Source organism: Bos indicus x Bos taurus, chromosome 13, assembly GCF_003369695.1.
Source record: "Bos indicus x Bos taurus breed Angus x Brahman F1 hybrid chromosome 13, Bos_hybrid_MaternalHap_v2.0, whole genome shotgun sequence".
Taxonomy (NCBI): domain Eukaryota; kingdom Metazoa; phylum Chordata; class Mammalia; order Artiodactyla; family Bovidae; genus Bos; species Bos indicus x Bos taurus.
Genome location: NC_040088.1, coordinates 76963042 through 76984499, shown reverse-complemented (window position 1 = coordinate 76984499; position 21458 = coordinate 76963042). Strand labels below are relative to the sequence as shown.

The 21458-nt window shown below is 42.9% G+C and overlaps 1 protein-coding gene across 1 annotated transcript in view; it reads left to right on the top strand.

Annotated features, from left to right (window-relative positions):
• Positions 1 to 369: 369 nt before the first annotated feature.
• SPTLC3 (serine palmitoyltransferase long chain base subunit 3) overlaps positions 370 to 21458 on the top strand; it is a 149967-nt gene continuing 128878 nt past the window's right edge. The window contains exon 1 of the mRNA XM_027560294.1: positions 370 to 810. Within this exon, the coding sequence (XP_027416095.1) occupies positions 700 to 810 (111 nt within the window). The 5' untranslated portion in view covers positions 370 to 699. The remainder of the gene's footprint in view (positions 811 to 21458) is intronic.

The window sequence follows — 21458 nt, the reverse complement described above, 5'->3', positions numbered from 1 at the left end:
ATGATATCAAATTTACCCTTTTAACCACTGTTAAGTGTATAGTTCAGTGGCATAGGGCACATTCATATGGCAATCATCACCACCATTCATGCCCCGACTTTTTCCATCTTCTCCGACGTTAAAAAGAAACTTCCCATCTCTCCTCCCTCTAGCCCCTGCCAACCACTTCTGAACATTCTTTTACAGCAAAAAGAAGTGTTGACTTTGACCTTGGTTTACAACCAGAAATGTAATTAGATGCAGGAGCAGGGTGAGGAAAGGGTAAATGTCAATTCAGCACTGACTGTCTTCGGGAGGAGACACCTGGGGAGTGTACTGTGGTATGTGTGTGTGTGTGTCTTTAAAAGATTCTCCACCTCCCGGCCAGCCTCCTTACCATTTGCCACTGGGTTTTCCAGCCGGCCGGTTGCCTCAATTCAGGCTAGGAGCTGGCTATCTCCTTTGTAGTTCCAGGAGCAGTTTTGTTGCCATGGAGGCCACAATCTGATTTGAGGAATGTAAAGGTAATCCTTTGCTTTTAGTTCCAAAGATCTGCTCCAAAGATAGGCTGTTGCTCTTCCTCTGGAAAACCCTGATTGGTAGCTTTCCTCCAAGCGCTCAGTCTGAAGTGCTTTATCCTATCTCCTCACCAACTTCAAAAACTCAAGCTCTCCCGGGGCCTCTGGAAGGGAGTCTGTGGCCTCCATCGATTTCCCACAAATGGCTGATCTTGGAGGTGGTGCTGTTTACAATGGGACGCCTCATAATCAGAGTGCCGCCGACTGTCACGGGGGAAACTGCTGGAAGAACGGGGTGGTGAAAGAATCCCAGGTAAGAAGCGATCCCTCCCCCTTCATCTGAATGACCGGGACATTTCAATATTTTGCTGTAAAGCTCTTTGAAGCTGTCCTCATTGAAAGTCCTTGGCAGAAAGTGTTTTCCGTGTTTGGACTCTTTGCTTCGGCTCATTTCAAATGCTTGGCTACTAAAAAGTTTAGATATGGGTTAAGGAGGGAATTTCTTCTTTATACAGGAGAGGAAATATGTAGACCCAAGAGCTTTCAACTCCTAATGTACAAACATCCCTCCTAGACTGTTGTTTTCTCTCAAGAGTTTTAGGGAGCACAGTTGCAAAGGCTAAAATTCTTGAGCTGAATTTCAGTCCCTCAGAAAATCACAACAGGCTGCATTCACCATGCTTCAAAAGAAATAAAAAAGGAAGCGAAAGTAAACGCTGCTGAGATTATGTGGAGTGGGTGGCATTTTCCCCTGGTAGAGTAGGAATGTCTCTCTGTTTGAAAGGCGACTTCTTTTCGGTGTTCCGTGGGGCCTTGTCAGAACTCACAGCTTGATTTGGTGCCAAAGTCTTTCTTTGAAATTTGACATCACAAGCATTCCTTTTTATAAGACACTTCAGAAAGCGTGGCTTATTGTTACATGCTGCACACAGGAACCAAACAGACTTTGAATTGTTTTCCCATGTGAGGCTTTAAAAAATTTTTTTCACTCCTGCTCTGGCAGAATGTTTGAGGGAAACGTGCTGAGGAGGAGGAGGAGGAACCCAAAAAATGTTGTCAGCTTATTCAAAGAGGGAGCCAAGCCGGGTCTGCAAGATACTTGTGAAAACAGTCAGGCAGTCCCCAGCTTCCCACTGGATGCCCAGCCCTCTGCTCTGAGCTGCAGGAGCAGCAGGGTGACCTCACCTGCTTGGGAGCAGATTAGCATAGGCAAACCAGCAGCTTTACTCATGGAAAATGAGAAGCTGAGTGGCAAGGAACCCACTCGGGAGAACTGGGGGGAAGCGGGGACAAGTCAGATGGTTCTAAGATCACAGGACAGGTGGGGCTGCTTGGAGGCCAGCTCACGATTCAGTGAATTAAATTCGTGTCCAGGGGACGAAAGAGGTGGAGAGGGGGAATCGCTCTGGAGTCTGGGTCGTTTGTGAATAGGCTGTAGTCTCCAAAATGTGCTCCTCTCTCAACAAAAGCCCTTACCCTAGCCTTGAAGTGCCTACTAAAACCCTCAGGTCTGGCCTCCTCCAGCTGATTATTCGGTCAGTCAAAAAGTGGATTCGGGTTTTTCCATGCTATCTTCCTGACAAACCCGAATGACCTTATTGGCCCTCCCAACATAATGTGAAGAAAAAGTATTTAAGTCTCATTATTCACGTGAGGGGGATCATATTAATTCCCACCAATTCTTCATCACTGCATCAATTCAGATCACTACCACTCAGGACTCTCTTTGCCCCTAAAATGACTGTAACACTGGTCCCTGGCCTACTCACCTTCTGAACCATCCCCACCCTGAGGGCAGAAATGCATTTAGGGGATTCCTTCTTTCTGTCCCTACTTTATCTTGGTTCTGTAACCACCCTCTAGTGTCTGAGGCTAGAGACTTAGCTAGATGGTGACGACCACTCCTAAGTAAGAAGAAAAGCCAGAATCCAGAAGGTTTGTTACTAAATGCTCCTACAAGACTGTAAATAACTTTGAATTCACCCACACTTGCCAAGAAGCAGCAGGAAATATTAGGGCAGCCACTGCCTTTTCTAACAGCTCTTTCTGAGGGAAGGAACATCCAGAACCTATTTGCTCAGATATATTTAGGTGTTACCAAGTTGAAATTGGCTTCCACTGAGAGCCTCAATTATGGCTTAAAAAGTATGTTCCAGAAAGAAGAAACCCTGCTGGGTTCTTAGGGCAGTAGGGCAGACGAGGGTCTGTTTTCCCCTCTGTGGTTGTGGGTGTGGTCGCCTTTCCCATCATGATCCTCAGTCACCGGCTTTGGCCCATTTCACTTTGAGGACACCCTAAGCAAACTGAGTCTTGACCCAAAGCCTTGCAGCTTGAACCCAGTCCTCGTAGAACAAACTCACTCTTGGAACCCAGCCACCATGTTTGAAGGAAGCCATTGCAGCTCAGGAGAAGCCCAAGCAGAGAAAGACCAAGTAACCCAGGACAGATGTGGCACCAGCTGGTAGACGGAGTGAGTCAGCTGTCTTAGAAGTGGGTGCCCCAGCCCTGGAGTCTGTCTGTTCCAATTGTACTTCATGGAGTAGAGATGACTTGTCCCTACTGCTGCTAAGTTGCTTCAGTTGTGTCCGACCGTTTGTGATCCCACCGTTTGTGATCCCATGGGCTGTAGCCCTCCGCATGCTCCTCTGTCCGTGGGATTCTCCAGGCAAGAATACTGGAGTGGCTTGCCATTTCCTTCTCCATGTCCCCCCAGCCTTGCTCAGATTACAGATTCTTGAGCAAACAAGAATCGTTGTTTTAAGAATGGTGGTGGTTTATTAAACCACAATAAACATGTAAACACATGGATATTCTATTTCTTTAAAATGCCTAGAAAAATCATTCTACAGTCTTATTACAACCATTCTCAATGCCTTTAATTTGAGGAAACAGTTTTGCCCATCAATCTTTGGCAAAGATTCCTTTTCCTAACCTTTATATTTTTATTTTGTTTTATTTTGTATTTTGCATAAGGACTTAATGTGAGTGTCTGGCTGGTAAAACCAAACACAATGAACTCATATGACATCAGTGCAAAAGCACAATCGTTTCAGATCAGATCAGATCAGTCGCTCAGTCATTTCCAACTCTTTGCAACCCCATGAATCGCAGCACACCAGGCCTCCCTGTCCATCACCAACTCCCGGACTTCACTCAGACTCATGTCCATCGAGTCAGTGATGCCATCCAGCCATCTCATCTCCTGTCGTCCCCTTCTCCTCCTGCCCCCAATCCCTCCCAGCATCAGAGTCTTTTCCAATGAGTCAACTCTTCGCATGAGGTGGCCAAAATACTGGAGTTTCAGCTTTAGCATCATTCCTTCCAAAGAAATCCCAGAGCTGATCTCCTTCAGAATGCACTGGTTGGATCTCCTTGCAGTCCAAGGGACTCTCGAGAGTCTTCTCCAACACCACAGTTCAAAAGCATCAATTCTTTGGTGCTCAGCCTTCTTCACAGTCCAACTCTCACATCCATACATGACCACAGATAAAACCATAACCTTGACTAGACAGATCTTTGTTGGCAAAGTAATGTCCCTGCTTTTGAATATGCTATCTAGGTTGGTCGTAACTTTCCTTCCAAGGAGTAAGCATCTTTTAATTTCATGGCTGCAATCACCATCTGCAGTGATTTTGGAGCCCAGAAAAATAAAGTCTGACACTGTTTCCACTGTTTCCCCATCTATTTCCCATGAGGTGGTGGGACCGGATGCCATGATCTTCGTTTTCTGAATGTTGAGCTTTAAGCCAACTTTTTCACTCTCCACTTTCACTTTCATTAAGAGGCTTTTGAGTTCCTCTTCACTTTCTGCCATGAGGGTGGTGTCATCTGCATATCTGAGGTTATTGCTATTTCTCCCAGCAATCTTGATTCCAGCTTGTGTTTCTTCCAGTCCAGCGTTTCTCATGATGTACTCTGCATGTAAGTTAAATAAACAGGGTGACAATATACAGCCTTGACGAACTCCTTTTCCTATTTGGAACCAGTCTGTTTTTCCATGTCCGGTTTTAACTGTTGCTTCCTGATCTGCATACAAATTTCTCAAGAGGCAGATCAGGTGTTCTGGTATTCCCATCTCTCAGAATTTTCCACAGTTTATTGTGATCCACACAGTCAAAGGCTTTGGCATAGTCAATAAAGCAGAAATAGATGTTTTTCTGGAACTGCTTTCTTTTTCCATGATCCAGCAGATGTTGGCAATTTGATCACTGGTTCCTCTGCCTTTTCTAAAACCAGCTTGAACATCTGGAAGTTCACGGTTCACATATTGCTGAAGCCTGGCTTGGAGAATTTTGAACATTACTTTACTAGCGTGTAAGATGAGTGCAATTGTGTGGTAGTTTGAGCATTCTTTGGCATTGCCTTTCTTTGGGATTGGAATGCAAACTGACCTTTTCCAGTCCTGTGGCCACTGCAGAGTTTTCCAAATTTGCTGGCATATTGAGTGCAGCACTTTCACAGCATCATCTTTCAGGATTTAAAATAGCTCAACTGGAATTCCATCACCTCCACTAGCTTTGTTCATAGTGATGCTTTCTAAGGCCCACCTGACTTCACATTCCAGGATGTCTGGCTCTAGGTCAGTGATCACACCATCGTGATTATCTGGGTCATGAAGATCTTTTTTGTACAGTTCTTCTGTGTATTCTTGCCATCTCTTCTTAATATCTTCTGCTTCTGTTAGGTCCATACCATTTCTGTCCTCTATCGAGCTCATCTTTGCATGAAATGTTCCTTTGGTATCTCTGATTTTCTTGAAGAGATCCCTAGTCTTTCCCATTCTGTTGTTTTCCTCTATTTCTTTGCATTGATCGCTGAAGAAGGCTTTCTTATCTCTTCTTGCTATTCTTTGGAACTCTGCATTCAGATGTTTATATCTTTCCTTTTCTCCTTTGCTTTTCGCTTCTCTTCTTTTCACAGCTATTTGTAAGGCCTCCCCAGACAGCCATTTTGCTTTTTTGCATTTCTTTTCCATGGGAATGGTCTTGATCCCTGTCTCCTGGACAATGTCACGAACCTCATTCCATAGTTTATCAGGCATTCTATCTATCAGATCTAGGCCCTTAAATCTATTTCTCACTTCCACTGTATAATCATAAGGATTTGATTTAGGTCATACCTGAATGGTCTAGTGGTTTTCCCTACTTTCTTCAATTTAAGTCTGAATTTAGCAATAAGGAGTTCATGGTCTGAGCCACAGTCAGCTCCTGGTCTTGTTTTTGCTGACTGTATAGAGCTTCTCCATCTTTGTCTGCAAAGAATATAATCAGTCTGATTTCGGTGTTGACCATCTGGTGATGTCCATGTATAGAGCCTTCTCTTGTGTTGTTGGAACAGGGTGTTTGTTATGACCAGTGCATTTTCTTGGCAAAACTCTATGTCTTTGCCCAGCTTCATTCCATATTCCAAGGCCAAATTTGCCTGTTACTCCAGGTGTTTCTTGACTTCCTATTTTTGCATTCCAGTCCCCTATAATGAAAAGGACATCTTTTTGGGGTGTTAGTTCTAAAAGGTCTTGTAGGTCTTCATAGACCCGTTCAACTTCAGCTTCTTCAGCATTACTAGTTGGGGCATAGACTTGGATTACTGTGATATTGAATGGTTTGCCTTGGAAAGGAACAGAGATCATTCTGTTATTTTTGAGATTGCATCCAAGTACTGCATTTCGGACTCTTTTGTTGACCATGATGGCCACTCCATTTCTTCTGAGGGATTCCTGCCCGCAGTAGTAGATATAATAGTCATCTGAGTTAAATTCACCCATTCCAGTCCATTTCAGTTCGCTGATTCCTAGAATGTCGACATTCACTCTTGCCATCTCTTGTTTGATCACTTCCAATTTGCCTTGATTCATGGACCTGACATTCCAGGTTCCTATGCAATATTGCTCTTTACAGCATCGGACCTTGCTTCTATCACCAGTCACATCCACAGCTGGGTATTGTTTTTGCTTTGGCTCCATCCCTTCATTCTTTCTGGAGTTATTTCTCACTGATCTCCAGTAGCATATTGGGCACCTACTGACCTGCGGAGAAGGCAATGGCACCCTACTCCAGTACTCTTGCCTGGAAAATCCCATGGACAGAGGAGCCTGGTAGGCTGCAGTCCATGGGGTCACTAAGAGTCAGACACGACTGAGCGACTTCACTTCCAATTTTCCCTTTCATGCGTGGGAGAAGGAAATGGCAACCCACTCCAGCGTTCTTGCCTGGAAAATCCCAGGGACAGGGGAGCCTCATGGGCTGCCGTCTCTGGGGTCACACAGAGTCGGACACAACTGAAGCAACTTAGCAGTAGCAGCAACTGACCTGGGGAGTTTATCTTTCAGTATCCTATCATTTTGCCTTTTTATACCGTTCATAGGGTTCTCAAGGCAAGAATACTGAAGTGGTTTGCCATTCCCTTCTCCAGTGGACCACATTCTGTCAAATCGGGTTGCCCCACGGGCATGGCTTAGTTTCATTGAGTTAGACAAGGGTGTGGTCCTAGTGTGATTAGATTGACTAGTTTTCTGTGAGTATGGTTTCAGTGTATTTGCCCTCTGATGCCCTCTTGCAACACCCACCTTCTTGGGTTTCTCTTACCTTGGGCGTGGGGTATCTTTTCACAGCTGCTCCAGCAAAGCGCAGCTATTGCTCCTTACCTTGGACGAGGGGTATCTCCTCACCGCCGCCCTTCCTGACCTTCAGTGTGGGATACCTCCTCTAGGCCCTCCTGCGCCCGCACAGCCATGGCTCCTTGGACGTGGGGTTGGTCCTCCTGGCCACCACCCCTGACCTCGGGCGTGGGGTTGCTCCTCCTGGCCACCACCCCTGGCCTCATGCTGTCAAATCCAAAGTGTAATCATTCAACCTGAGGAGGTCTGTAACTTGCTGCCTTATCTAAGAAATAGCAGGCAAAGAAGGATGCATGCGTTCAGGTTTAGCTGTTTTGTTGATTGAAAGAATATATATTTTAAAGTATATTTCATATCTTCCAATTATAAATTAATTTTATCTATTGGTTAAAGTTTCCTAGAAAATGATTCTCTTTAGAAACACAAGTAAATTAACGTTAACCTAATTATTCTCAAGGAATCCACTCCAGTTATTTTGAAATACACTTGTTTTAATCTTCCTACTAAGTATTGTCATCTCTCTTAGTTGGCCTGAACTAATCTTTTAATGAAATTCTAAAGTATCCTAACCCATAAATTCATGTGAGAAGTTGTTGCCACCATATTACTGATAGAAAGTCATAGGGCCATTCATTCACCAATTAAACATTTGGAAACAAACACTATGAGCAGGGCTCAGAGAAGTATTCAAAACTCTTCTCCATAATCTACTTCATCCATCACAATTCTCTCTAAATAATGCTTCACTCAAAAGCTTTCCACATTGCAGATCGTTTGATTACAGCAGAGGTTGAGATGACAAATACCCAGCAGGCTGGCAAGGCCCGGGGTGGACAATAGAAAGAGGTCAGCGTGGGTTAAGGCTTCCCAGGTGGCTCAGCAGTAAAGAGTCTGCCTGCCAAGCAGGAGACACAGGATCAATATCTGGATCGGCAAGATCCCCTGGAGAAGGGAAGAGCAACCCACTCCAGTATTCTTGCTTGGAAAATCCCACAGGCAGAGGAGCCTGGCAGGTTGCAGCCAACGGGGTTGCAAAGAGTCCGACATGACTCAGCAACTAAACAACAGTAACAAAGCACGGGTTTGCCCAAGTAGAGCAAAGCAACTCAGGTAACAACAACAGCAACTACTCAGGACGCTGTTGTGTTGACAGATGTTATGATTTTCAAAAGAAGCTGGAAATCCAGATGGGGGAGGAGGGGAAGAGAATATCCTAATTTTTAAGGATTGTCATTTAATCCTTCAAAAGGCCAGTAGTGTAGATTTCAAGGAGACATTGCTACCAGCCTCAAGTCTGTAATCTCTGAACTAGTGTTTAGTCACTAAGTTCTGTCCAACTCTTTGTGACCCCATGGACTATAGCCCACTAGACTCCTGCATCCATGGGATTTTCCCCACAAGAATACTAGAGTGGGTTGCCATTTCCTTCTTCAGGGGATCTTCCAGAGCCAGGGATTGAAACTGCATCTCCCACATCTCCAGCATTGCAGGCAGACTCTTTACCGCTGAGCCACCAGGGAAGTCCCTCTGATGAGAAAAATAAGAGGTCCTAAATAGAGTGATTCAGGGAACTTGGGTCTTCTTAATTTAGACTTATTTTATATATTTTTAAAAGCAATAGGTGTATCTTACTTCTTAATTTTCTTGACTTGTTATATTAACACATATTCCTGGAGTGTGCAAGTTTGAGGAACAACTCTGACTCCACCATGTATACTGGGTTTCCCAGACTGACCCTGATTTCAAATAATAGGTGTCAAGAAGTCACAGAACTGACACCATTTTACTGCTCAATCTTCCTCTCTCAAACTTCATAGGAAGTGACATACAAACTTTTTGTTAGATAGTGCACTCATATATCTTGGTGACCATTATTATTCTCTGGCTATGATATAACTGGGTCTTCAAAAGTTGCCCAGGAAAACGGCTATGTGTAAATATGATTATCCTGTCAACTACAAGTTATACCTGACTGTTCTTTCCCTGCCATGTAGAGCTTATCCTTTGGAAAGTCAAGGATCCTTTGGGATATTTTCTGTATTGCAGAATTTTCCATGTAGAAGGCTCATGTGTTCCTAGACTTTCTCGGGTCCCCAGATTAAGAACCTTAACTCTCACACCCCGATCAGAAAAACCAACAAACCCGTCTTTCCAGAGAAGACAGGGTAAAGGGATTCATAAATTGATTTACCAAGGAGGAAAAAACAAAAACAAAAACAAAAACCACACACACACAAAGAGTGAAGCCAAAGTGATTCAACAAGACCACTTGTTATTAATCTATTTAAAAACTTTATATTAGAATTTTGTACCCCACTTTTTAATACTATTTTCATATTTCTTTTACTATAAAACTACATTTATATCCCGCCTTATAACCTTGAGTAAAAATGAACTCTCCAGGGAGATATTTCTTTTCTGGTGGCTTTTCACAATCCAGCAGCCCTCAGGATTTCCCAGGGAACCCCTTAAGGAAGAATGATAGCAGGAAAACGAGCTTTGACCTCAGCTAGAATTCAGAGAAGGCAATGGCACCCCACTCCAGTACTCTTGCCTGGAAATCCCATGGACGGAGGAGCCTGGTAGGCTGCAGTCCATGGGGTCTTGAAGAGTCGGACACGACTGAGCGACTTCACTTTCAATTTTCACTTTCATGCATTGGAGAAGGAAATGGCAACCCACTCCAGTGTTCTTGCCTGGAGAATCCCAGGGACGGCGGAGCCTGGTGGGCTGCCGTCTATGGGGTTGCCCAGAGTCGGACACGACTGAAGCGACTTAGCAGCAGCAGCAGCATTGGGTTTGAGTCCTAGTTTGCCCCTTACTAGCCGTGCCTCATCGGAAAAGTCGCTTCATGTCTCTGATCCATACCTCATAAGGCAATGCTGAAGATTTGATGAGATAGTGTATTCTAGGCTCTCAGTAACTCTCACATGTGTAGTTGACAATAAACGGTAGCTTTTATCTCTGGAAGTTAGCCTGCAGCTATCTCTTACTCCTCTACTGCTATTTTAAGAATGTTCAATACAATGCCTGGCATGTAACAGAGGCTCAAAAAATGATAGTTTTATGCCTTGAATTCCCTTATCCAGTGGTGGCTTTATTTTACTTGGTCTGTCGGCAGCACTTGACACAAATAATCATTCCTCCTCCTTCAATCACTTTGCTCTCTTGGCTTCCAGGTATGACCCTCTTATACCACCAGCTCTTCCTTTGCAGTGTCTATTCCTGGCTTTACTCATCTCCTTGACCTTTAAACAGTGGAGTGACCCAAGGCTCAGTCCTTGTACCCCTTCTCTTTCCTAACTGTAAATACCTCCTGATTGGACCTTGCCCCATCACTATACGAACATCACTATCCATGTTTATGTATTATGCGTACATATGCCATTTCCAATAGCTTACTTGATATTTCACTTGGAGGATCAAAATCATCTCCAACTTAACATGCCCAAAACTGAGCCCCTGATACTCCTTCTATCCCAAACATGCTTCCTTTAGAGCCTTTCCCATTGCAGAAAATGACAACTCTAGTCTTCCAGTAGCTCAAACCAAAAACATGGAATCGTTCATGACTTTTTCATTCTACATTGAATGAGTCAGCAAATTCATGATCCTCCCTTCACAAGATATCCAGAATCTGACCACTCCTCACCTCCCCACAGCAACCTCTCTGGTCTCAGCCCCCACAATCTCTCACCTTGATCGTTTTGGAAGCCTCATCCTTTTTCCCCATTCTCTGGTTATCCACTACTGAATAACCACCCATACCAACACAGAGCAATGCTAAACAACAGCCATTCGCTATGATCATGGACTCTGCTGGGTAGGAAAACACCCTGCAGAGATAGCTCTTCCTGGTTCCATGATACCTAGGACTTTGACTGCAGGACCTAGAACAGCTGAGCCTGGAGCATTCGCCTGCAAGATAGAGTCCTCAATCCCATGACCCATGCAGTCTGAGATGGCTGAGAAACAGGGCAAGCCAAGACTGTGGGCTGCATTGCCCGTATGTCCCCACCAGCAGGGAGGGTTCCAAGAGTTTTCTCATAAGTAAAGCAGAACTTTCACAGCCTTCTGTACCCTAGCCTCAGAGGTCAGCTTCATGAACACCTGTTGAAGCAGTCACAAGCCCACCAGGTTCAAGCGCAGTCTTTGAGAATAAACAGGGATATAATGCCTACTTAGATTTTTACCAAAAGTAAAGGAGTAAATTTAAGAATATGCTTGGAAAGCAAGTCGATGATGCTCTTATTGTATTTGTTATGATGTTACTTTGATCGAGGCAGACTGGCTTTATTATGCAAGACTCTTGTAAGTGTAGAGATATTTTTTTTCAATTGCATTGTATTTTTTTTCATTGGTATTATAAATGAAGACAGAACAAAGTAGAATGCTTTGTGATGTCGTATGGCAATTGCATTTTTTGTCTTTCTCTGGGTAAAAATGTATTAGATCTGTAGTTAAAGTCTTTTTTGAAAGCAAAAGCAAACAAACAAATTTAAAAAAACAAACACCTACCTCTCAATGGAAAGATGATTAAAAAGCTTATAGACATCTTTTAAATTTCATACCCTGCTTCCACCCCTGCGCCCCCTCCACTACGATCAGCAAGACTGCTCTCAATACAGCAGCAGAATGATCCTTTTGAAATGACATCAAGAGCTTGGTGTCATTTGGGCAGAGTGAGCTTCTGCCTAAATCCTCCCCATGGACCCCATTTCACTCAGAGTAAAAGCTGAGATCCTTACAATGACCACAGGCACCATGGGCACTCTGATCCATCCATGACTCAGCTCTTGCCCCTTTCTGGGTGCTTGGGGTGTTCCAGTCACACTTGAGCCAGGAGCCCAGGACCCGCCCACCTGGGGATATCCCCACATCCTCTCCCATTTGTACTTCCCAGAAATCCACGTGACTGTACCTCCCTCCTTTCAAGTCAAATGCTACTCACAATCCTATCAAAATTGCAAACCTCCTTGCTTCCTGCCTCCCTTAACTGCTTGTTTTCTTTAGTACTTAACACCATCTGCATGTATACACATAGATTTATTTCCTCTGTATTTGTCTGCCTCTGGTTCTAGAATGGGAGCTAGGCTCTAGCTGAGATTTCCATCTTACTCACTGCTGAATCCCCGGAACCTCAACCAGAGCCAGTACACAGTAGTGCTCAATAATGGTTGCACAGTGATTAAAGACCTGATTTCAGCTTGCTTTATTTCCTTTGCTGGTTCTGGTTCTTTAAAAGATGGAAAAGGCCCCACCCATATGATACATAGTCTACTTTGTAGGTTTTGAACTGTCTAACCTCTTATTAATTAATTACTAATTTAATTATTAGTAATTAATTAATTAGTAATGAAAGGTTTCCTATCCTTTGTTGGAGAACGTAACTACTGTTTACTTCCCTCTTTTTAAACATCAGTAGATTGCTAGATTATTTTGTGTGACCAGGTCACTACATACTTTTTATGTCGATATCCAAATATTAGGTATAATCTAAGCCTGGGGTTAGGGAATGTGCTTTTAGCAAGAAGAACTTTTTAAAGGAAATTAAAAAAGAAATAAATGTTATTAATTTATCCTGATGATTCTACTACCTCTTAATAGAAGATGAAATATGCCTGGATTAGAAGGAAAATAACTAATACCTCAGGATATAGAGACCTGTTATCTGGTTTTAATAAAAATTCTGCATTCTCAGGATCGCATATCCAAGAAAAACCAGAATAACTTGCTTTCCCATTCATGACCCTGTATATGAGATGATTTTTAATATTTAATTTAACAAATTTTGCATCACACTGTATGCTAGGAATTTTCTAAATACAAGCTTATTTGATTCTCAGAACCTTATGAACTTAATTATGCAAAGCATTTTTATATTATAGAAAAGTTCAGTAAATTTGCTTAAGATTAAACCTCCTGTTAGTGGAGACTGGCCCCAAGGTCTGTGTTTTTAATCATTAGAAGAAAAAAAAAAGCCTTTTCTTTAAACTTTTTTTTTTGTGAATAATTTCAAACTTACAGAAAATTAAGAGTTCTGCAGTGAATACTCATATACCTACCACATAGAATCTGCAATTAACATTTTATTGTATTTGTTTCACCACACTTTTTTCTGTCTGCACATCCCTCTACTCAGCCATCAATCCATATGTTTGGTGCATTTCAAAGAAAATTGTAAAATCAGCACATCCCACCCCTAAGTATTAGCCGGACTGCAATATTTGTCCATAGCTCTTTTTTTTTTTTCTTTTGAGGCAAAATTTACATTGAATTTTGGCTTATATCACCTTTTGATTTCTCTTGTTGGAAAGAGTTCCATAATGTAGTTTTGACTGTAGCAAGATTTATAAAAACCACTCACTTGACATTGGAGAGCTTAACCTCTGGACAAAACAACTGAGTGGTGTGTAAATTCACATCTAGTGAGATGGAAGATGGGCTTCCCAGGTGGCTCTAGTGGTAAAGAACACGCCTGCTAACGCAACAGACATAAGAGACACAGGTTTGATCGCTGGGTCAGGAAGATCCCCTGGAAGAGGGCATGGCAGCCCCCTCCAGTATCCTTGCCTGCGAAATCCCATGGACAGAGAAGCCTGGAGGGCTACAGTCTGTAGGGTCGCAAAGAGTCGGACGCAACTGAAGCGACTTAGCCCAGCACAGCAGAGATGAAATAAGGACTCAGCAGAGCCGCTCCCTCTTGAGAAACTCCCCTGCTGTACATCTGTAATTCTGCAGAGATCAAGAGCCATTTTCCTCTTTTTTTTTTCTTTAGTATAATCCAGCGAACAGGAAAGGAACTTAGTATAGAAATTCTTACATTTCCATTCCATGCCCTGTCTTTCTTACATGTGGAGTAATGAGGTTCAACAAAGCTAAGTGGCTATCTCAGAGGTCACACCAGTGTGAGACACCCTCATCATTCCAGTTTCTTGATACCTCGACCAAGGACCTTTCTGGAAAGATCCATTTTATTGGAAACCTCCCACCTGTAAAAGTAATCAGGCAGGGACTAAGGTATTTGATGATTCATAGTGGTACCTGCCGAAGAAGGCAATGGCACCCCACTCCAGTACTCTTGCCTGGAAATCCCATGGACCGAGGAGCCTGGTGGGCTGTAGTCCATGGGGTCGCTAGGGGTCGGACACTACTGAGCGACTTCACTTTCAATTTTCACTTTCATGCATTGGAGAAGGAAATGGCAACCCACTCCAGTGTTCTTGCCTGGAGAATCCCAGGGACGGGGGAGCCTGGTGGGCTGCCGTCTATGGGGTCGCATAGAGTCAGACACGACTGAAGTGACTTAGCAGCAGCAGCAGTGGTACCTGCAATTGCAAATTCTTTAGCTTTGACTTCAAAATTGATGCTGCAAAATTGCATTTGTCTCATGTAAGATGTAAAGACCTCTTTTTTCCTATTTCTCCAAATAAAAGACACACAGAGGGAGCCTCCTTCTTTGTGTATCTTAGAAAAAATATGTCAGAGAAATCAATATTTATTTAGAGTTAATGATTGCTGCCACACACAAGATCCCGCCAAATGTTTATGCTTTTTGAAATATTGTTAATTCTCACCTACCACTTTCAAATTTCACATATAAGGATCCAAGATCCAAAGAAGTGAGATAATCACCCACATGGAAGGCAAGTATTAGGAGGCTATTACGACCCCTAATATCACATAAGGGCTTCCCAGTTGGCGCTAGTAGTAAAGAAGCTGCCTGTCAATGCAGAAAACATGAGACGCAGGTTCAATTCCTGGGTTGGGAAGATTCCCCTGGAGGAGGGCATGACAACCCACTCCAGTACTCTTGCCTGGAGAATTCCATGGACAGAGGAGCCTGGTGGGCTATGATCCATAGAGTCACAAAGAGTTGGGCATGACTGAAGTAACTCAGATGCACCCAAGCAGTATCGCATAAATGGTTGCCACATCTCACAGCCCCACTGTTCTCTTAAACTGAACCATCATATAGAGATTGGGAGCAGGGCCTCCCCTTAGCACTGCTTGGGCTTGAATTTCAGCTTCACATCATCATTTTGTGGCCTTGGGAAAGTGATTTAATCTCTGTGCCTCAGTTTCCTCATCTGGAAGATGAGGATAATAGTAGTGTCTGCCCAGTGGATCCCGTGTAAGAAGTAAATATGATGGCACATGCAAAGACTCAAAATGATTTCTTGAAACTTAACCAGTGCTTGCCTGGCCCCTTTTAACTTTCAGCATCAGCTGTAATGATCCTTATATCCAAGATCTTGTTGGACTCTCACAACTATGCTGTGAAGTTTTGAAGGCTGTTGACCCATTTCATGGATGGAAAAAACTGGGCTCAGAAAAATAATGAGACCAAAGAAAAATAAAGAGTCTCAAAGGACTAGACACACAGTAGGCCCATACTCTGCATACCAACTGCATCAACTATTCCTCACAAGAACAGGCAGGAAGTTACAAAAAATCAGTGCCTCTAGTCTTCAGTAGATATATTCATAGCAAGATATGAAGTGCTATTTTGGTCATTACACTTAGAAGAGCAGCTTTGGGGGTCAGTCGTAGTAATTTTTTTAAACCTATGAGATTGTACAAGTCTTGAATAATGTTAATTCCTATCTTAGATTTTCATAGCCAGGCAGCAAAGTGATTTTACATGGCACATCAGAGAGCACAACTTCCTATAAATCTTTCTTTAAAAATCATTGACCTTTGTCTTTACATGTTTATGGCATATAGCATGTGTGTTCCTCAGAATTACCTTCTTCTGAGCCTTCGTGAATCCTCAATTTCATTTTTAAGTGTGTGTGCCATCTTGAAGGCTTGCTTCCAGACCCAGCATGGGAATGCAAGTCAATTCACTTCTTGGTTCCTTTGCTGAAGTTCCCTGAAGCAATGACATTGATGATGTGGTAAGGATTCTTACGTCTTGCAACAAGGCCTGTTTCCCAGTCATCTACTTTGATAGTCTGAAAGAAACTGGGCTTCAGATATTCTCAAACACTAGAATATTCATAGCAGAATTGATCTCAGATCTCAGAGAAGCATGAAATCTCATTGTATAGGTCTTAGCAACATATTTCTCAATAAAGAACAGAACTGAGACTCACTTGCCCAATATCTCAGAACGGCTAATCCGGGATAAGACAGACGCCTGTCCACTGCCAGTTTCTAGAGCTTCTACACAGTACTGTTTCTCAAAGTGCAGAATCCAAAACAAACCCTGGTGGAGCCCTTGACAACAAGGTCTTTTGCCAAACCATGCAAATAACGAGGGTATCTGGGTAAACCCCACAACTGACGTAAGGTTTGATGGACTGGTTTGTAAGTTTATGCAAGAGGGGCTGCCATTTCATTCATTGGACTATGCTTCTCACTGATTAGTTCTTCCCAAGCCTACTGCATATAGTTGCCTATATGCAAAGACACGAAAGTTCTCCACAGGGTGGCCTGGGATAATGACCCAATGGCTGAAATAAATAGGCTGTGAATATCAGTTTACGTTTTTTAAGTGTTATATCAATCTTTATACCAGTCAGATGACTCATGCTTTGTGTCTGTCCATTACTTAGGGCCCATAAATTATGATGGTTAAAAAAAAAAAAAATGCCTGTAACTTCTAAATGGTTGATTCAGGAGTACAGGTAAAAACTAATCAAGACTAGCCTTGCTCTGGGAGAAGTTACTTTTAATTTTTTTTCTGTATTGTATACCACAGTACAGAATAACTTTTTCTAAAAAAAAAAAAAAGTTAATCAGATAATTACAGGTGTGACCGTGAATGTTATCAGGTTTTCTTGGAAGCAAAGAAACAAATCATTGTGGTACCATACTCTTGGGAAATTGGTTGGTTGGAAACATTATGTCTACTTTTCCAAGAAGCAAAAGGTTTTCATGGAAAATCAAATGCACACTGCCTTCTATGAAAACTGAAGATTTCAGCCAGAGAAATTGTATGCATTCAAGCAGTGCCTCTTTAAGGACACATTCTCTCTTCAAAGGCAAGCAAAGAATGAGCCAGGTTATAGGTTAACTGAACCTAGACTGTTCTAGACGTGCATCAAATATAAGGGATTTTATAGGGTGACGGGCAGAGGAGGAAGGAGGGTAAAGGAGAATAGGTCTGTGAAACCATGAGCCAAATCCTGATAAACACACAGGGAAGGGAGACCAGTGCAACTTTCTTGGTAGGGGGCTTTCTGCTTCTTCAGGTTACTCAATGGCAGGTACCGCTTGGTCCATCTTCAGGGAATGAGAAGTTCTGGTTGGGGTTCAGAGGGTTCAGCATAATCAAAGGCCAAGAAGAAAGTGTTTCCATTTGATTCAAAGAGAAAAGCCATTGTTTATACTTCAAGTTCAGTTCCCTGAGCTCAGCCAAATGACTCAGGACCACATTTTGTGTGGCTCTGGAGCCCTACCCTCGTTTCAACTGACCTATGAGTCACCAGCTGCCTGGCAAGAGAAAGGAATGCCACAGCGCACACCTCACTTGTGCGGCAAAGCTCATCTCTGGTGTTAATTCACTCTCAGGTAGCTTAGGAGACACTTTCCTTTTGATTTTGGCTCGTAGGTCCCAACTTTCAGAATCAGCAGAATGAGTTTGCTTCATCAAATATTCTTCCTCAGTGGATACAAGAAAGACTTTTTAAATTTTATATTGGAGTGTAGTTGATTAACAATGTTGTGGTAGCTTCAGGTATACAGCAAAATGATTCAGCTGTATATGTGTGTGTGTGTGTGTATACATATATACACCTGTATCTATTTTTTCAAATTCTTTTCCCATTTAGATTATTACAGAATACTGAGTAGAGTTCTCTGTGCAGAATGGAAAGATCCTTGCTGGTTATCTATTTCAAATAGCAATGTGTACAGTCAATCCCAAACTCCTAGTCCATCCCTCCCTGCCATCCTTACCCCCCACACACACCCTGTTAGCCATATGTGTGCTCTCTATGAGTCTCTGTTTTATAAATAAGTTCACTTGTATGATTTTTTTAAAAAGATTCTCCATATAAGCGATATCATAAGCTATCTGTCTTTGTCAGAATTACCAACCACACAACCATGAATCACTGTGAATCACTGAATGTTGGGGTTCCCTGAAGATCCACTCATGGCTTTGCAGGGGCTCTTATGAAAACAGATATCAGATATCAGATCAGATTTTAAACCAGCATTTGCTTAAAACTCATCAATGGCCTCCCTTAGGATCAAACCTCTGATCCTAAACTCAGTTTACAAACTCTGTACAACCTCCCCAGCGGATTTATCCATTTATTCAACAGATATTTGTTGGATACCTACTTCGTATCAGATGACCTTCTAGGCACTGGAATACTAATGATGGACAAAGTGGATGACATTTCCCCTTTAGAACTGACCAGCCCCTCACTAGTCCCTGCCAGCCTGCTACCGTACCGCCTTCCCTCCCCACAGTTCCCAGGCTCTTCCTCCTGCTGGGAACACTGCACTTTGTTAAATCCTACTGACTTTTTGTTCAGTCACTCAGTCACGTCCGATTCTTTGTGACCCCATGGACTGTAGCACACCAGGCTTCCCTGTCCTTCATTATCTCCTGGAATTTGATGCCATCCAACCATCTCATCCTCTGTCACCCCCTTTCACCTCCTTCCCTGAATCTTGCCCATCAGGGTCTTTTCCAGTGAGTTGGCTCTTCTCATCAAGTGGCCAAAAGATTGGAGTTTCAGCTTCAGTATCAGTTGTTCCAATGAATATTCAGGGTTGATTTCCTTTAGCACGGACTAGTTTGATCTCTTTGCTGTCCAAGGGACTCTCAAGAGTCTTCTCCAGCACCACAATTCAAAAGCATCAAATCTTTGGTGCTCAGCCTTCTTTATGGTCCAAATCTCACATCTGTACATGACTACTAGAAAAACCATGGGTTTGACTATATGGACCTTTGTCAACAAAGTGATATCTCTGCTTTTTAATACACTGTCTAGGTTTGTCATAGTTTTTCTTCCAAGTAGCACACATCTTTTAATTTCATGCAGATCTTATTTTAAGCATTGTCTTCTTCAGGGAGACCTTTCTCTTTTCTTTTACAAGGTCAGATCCTGTCCTATCCACTCCATAGCCCCATGACTTATTCATCATTTCCCTTTTTGTAAGTAATTGTTTTGCATCTGCATTTCCCTTTAGACCAGGAGTTGGCAAACTTTCTCTGCAATAGGCCAGATAATATTTTCAGCTCTTTGGGGCATGCAGTTCCTGTCCCAACTATTCATCTCTGTTTTATGGCAAGAAGGAAGCCATGGACAACAAATAAACAAATGTGTTTGTTGGCTAAATGACTGAACAAATATGCCTACAGATAATCGTACTAAGTAAGTCTAAGTAAGAGAAAGACAAATATCATATAATATCACTTATATGTGAAATCTAAAAAAAAATGATACAAATGAACTTATTTACAAAACAGAAATAGACTCATAGACGTAAAAGATAAACCTATGGTCACCAGAGGGGAAATGCAGGGGGAGGGATAAATTAGAAGTTTGGAATTAGTACATACATACTCCTATATGGAAAATAGATAAACAACAAGGACCTACAGTGTAGCACAAGAAACTACTCAATATCTTATAGTAACCTATAATGGAAAAGAATCTGAAAGAGAATGCTGCTGCTAAGTCACTTCAGTCGTGTCCAACTCTGTACGACCCCAGAGACAGCAGCCCACCAGGCTTCCCCATCCCTGGGATTCTCCAGGCAAGAACACTGGAGTGGGTTGCCATTTCCTTCTCCAATGCATGAGAGTGAAATGTGAAAGTGAAGTCACTCAGTCGTGTCCGACTCTTAGCGACCCCATGGACTGCAGCCCACCAGGCTCCTCCGTCCATGGGATTTTCCAGGCAAGAGTACTGGAGTGGGGTGCCATTGCCTTCTCCGTGAAAGAATAGATTCATGTATATATGTAACTGAACCACTTTGCTGTACACCTGAAACTAATACAACATTGTAAGTCAACTATACTTCAATTAAAAAGAGTTCCTAATTAAAACAAAAAATTATATTTCAATCAGAAAATTAAAAAAGAAAGGAAGGGAAAAAATGAACAAATGTATAAATATGGAAAGCCATTAAATTTCTGGTTTGCTTTTTCCACTGCTTTAGATGTTGTTAGATTAGATGTTGTCACTGAAGACTTCTTGGTCTCTGGTCCTGAGATGTATTCTGCATGCACAGAAAAGCTCTGTGTTCCTCAAGTGATCCAGCTGGTTTTAGGTAGATAAGAATATTTTCTCCCCCCCGCCCCTCCTTGGCCCATAAGCACCAGGAGGATGGAAGTCATAAGATAAAACGACCCGAATGACTCGTCCACTGCCAGGCATAGCTGCATAAACATGGTAGTCAGCCTTCTCAGGAGAGTTGACAGCTACTCGTGCCCATCTGGGAAGGAAAAAGAGCCAGTCCCATGGCTAATTTATTTCTGAAATATGTTCCAATCTGTCATGTCTCAGAAGTTTAAGTTTTGAGCACCTCAAAACTTAACTTGACGAACGCTCTCTCACCTGGACTGAGGAATTATAACTTAACAAGAAGACAGTGGGTGGTAGTTAATCTCAGTGATATTGAAACACGTGTGCATTGCTTTCTCTGGCTTATCAGGATAGCTTCAGAAAAGCTGTGCTCCTCAAGTGATCCAGCTGGCTGTAGGTAAGATTAGAAGACTGCGGTCATTACAGGCTGATGATGGATGACCACTTTGTTCCAAAGTTCAATTATGTCCACCTGACTTAGAGACTCCACCCCAGCCGTCAAATCAGGCAAGATCCTGGGAAAGGTCTGGCTCATCCTGCTGTGTAGGCCTATTCGGTTCCAGTAGGCACTACACATTTCATCTCCAAACAGGCAGGAAATGAGGTCCTTGCAAGGTCCCATTCCTCTCGTTTCCACCACGAAGTGCCTGTGCTGATTCTCCTGTCCTGAGAGACCCTCACCTCCTCCCTCAGCGTTTCCCAGTCTTGGCTCTGTCTCATTCACTCACTCCTACGCAGATCTTCGTGTGGCTCGCTCCTAAGGACTTCATTTAGTCCCTCCAAGCCATCCGACCTTTTCTGTGACTCCTTCACTTCCCACTGTGGAAGCCTGGGACTCTTCATGGGCTGCCCTGACTTGTTCCCTAACTTCCCTGGTGGTGGTGGATGGGCAAGCCGAAAACGCGGGGAAAGCGACTTGACCTCTCAACGACTGAACTTGTGCACCATGACAAAGAAAGTTTGGAGTAGCTAATACATAAAGACCTTGTGCCTTCAAGAATTTCCATGTTTATTACCTGTCTGTCTGTCTTTCTGACTTCTGTGGACACCGAGGCCTAAATCTTTTAATGT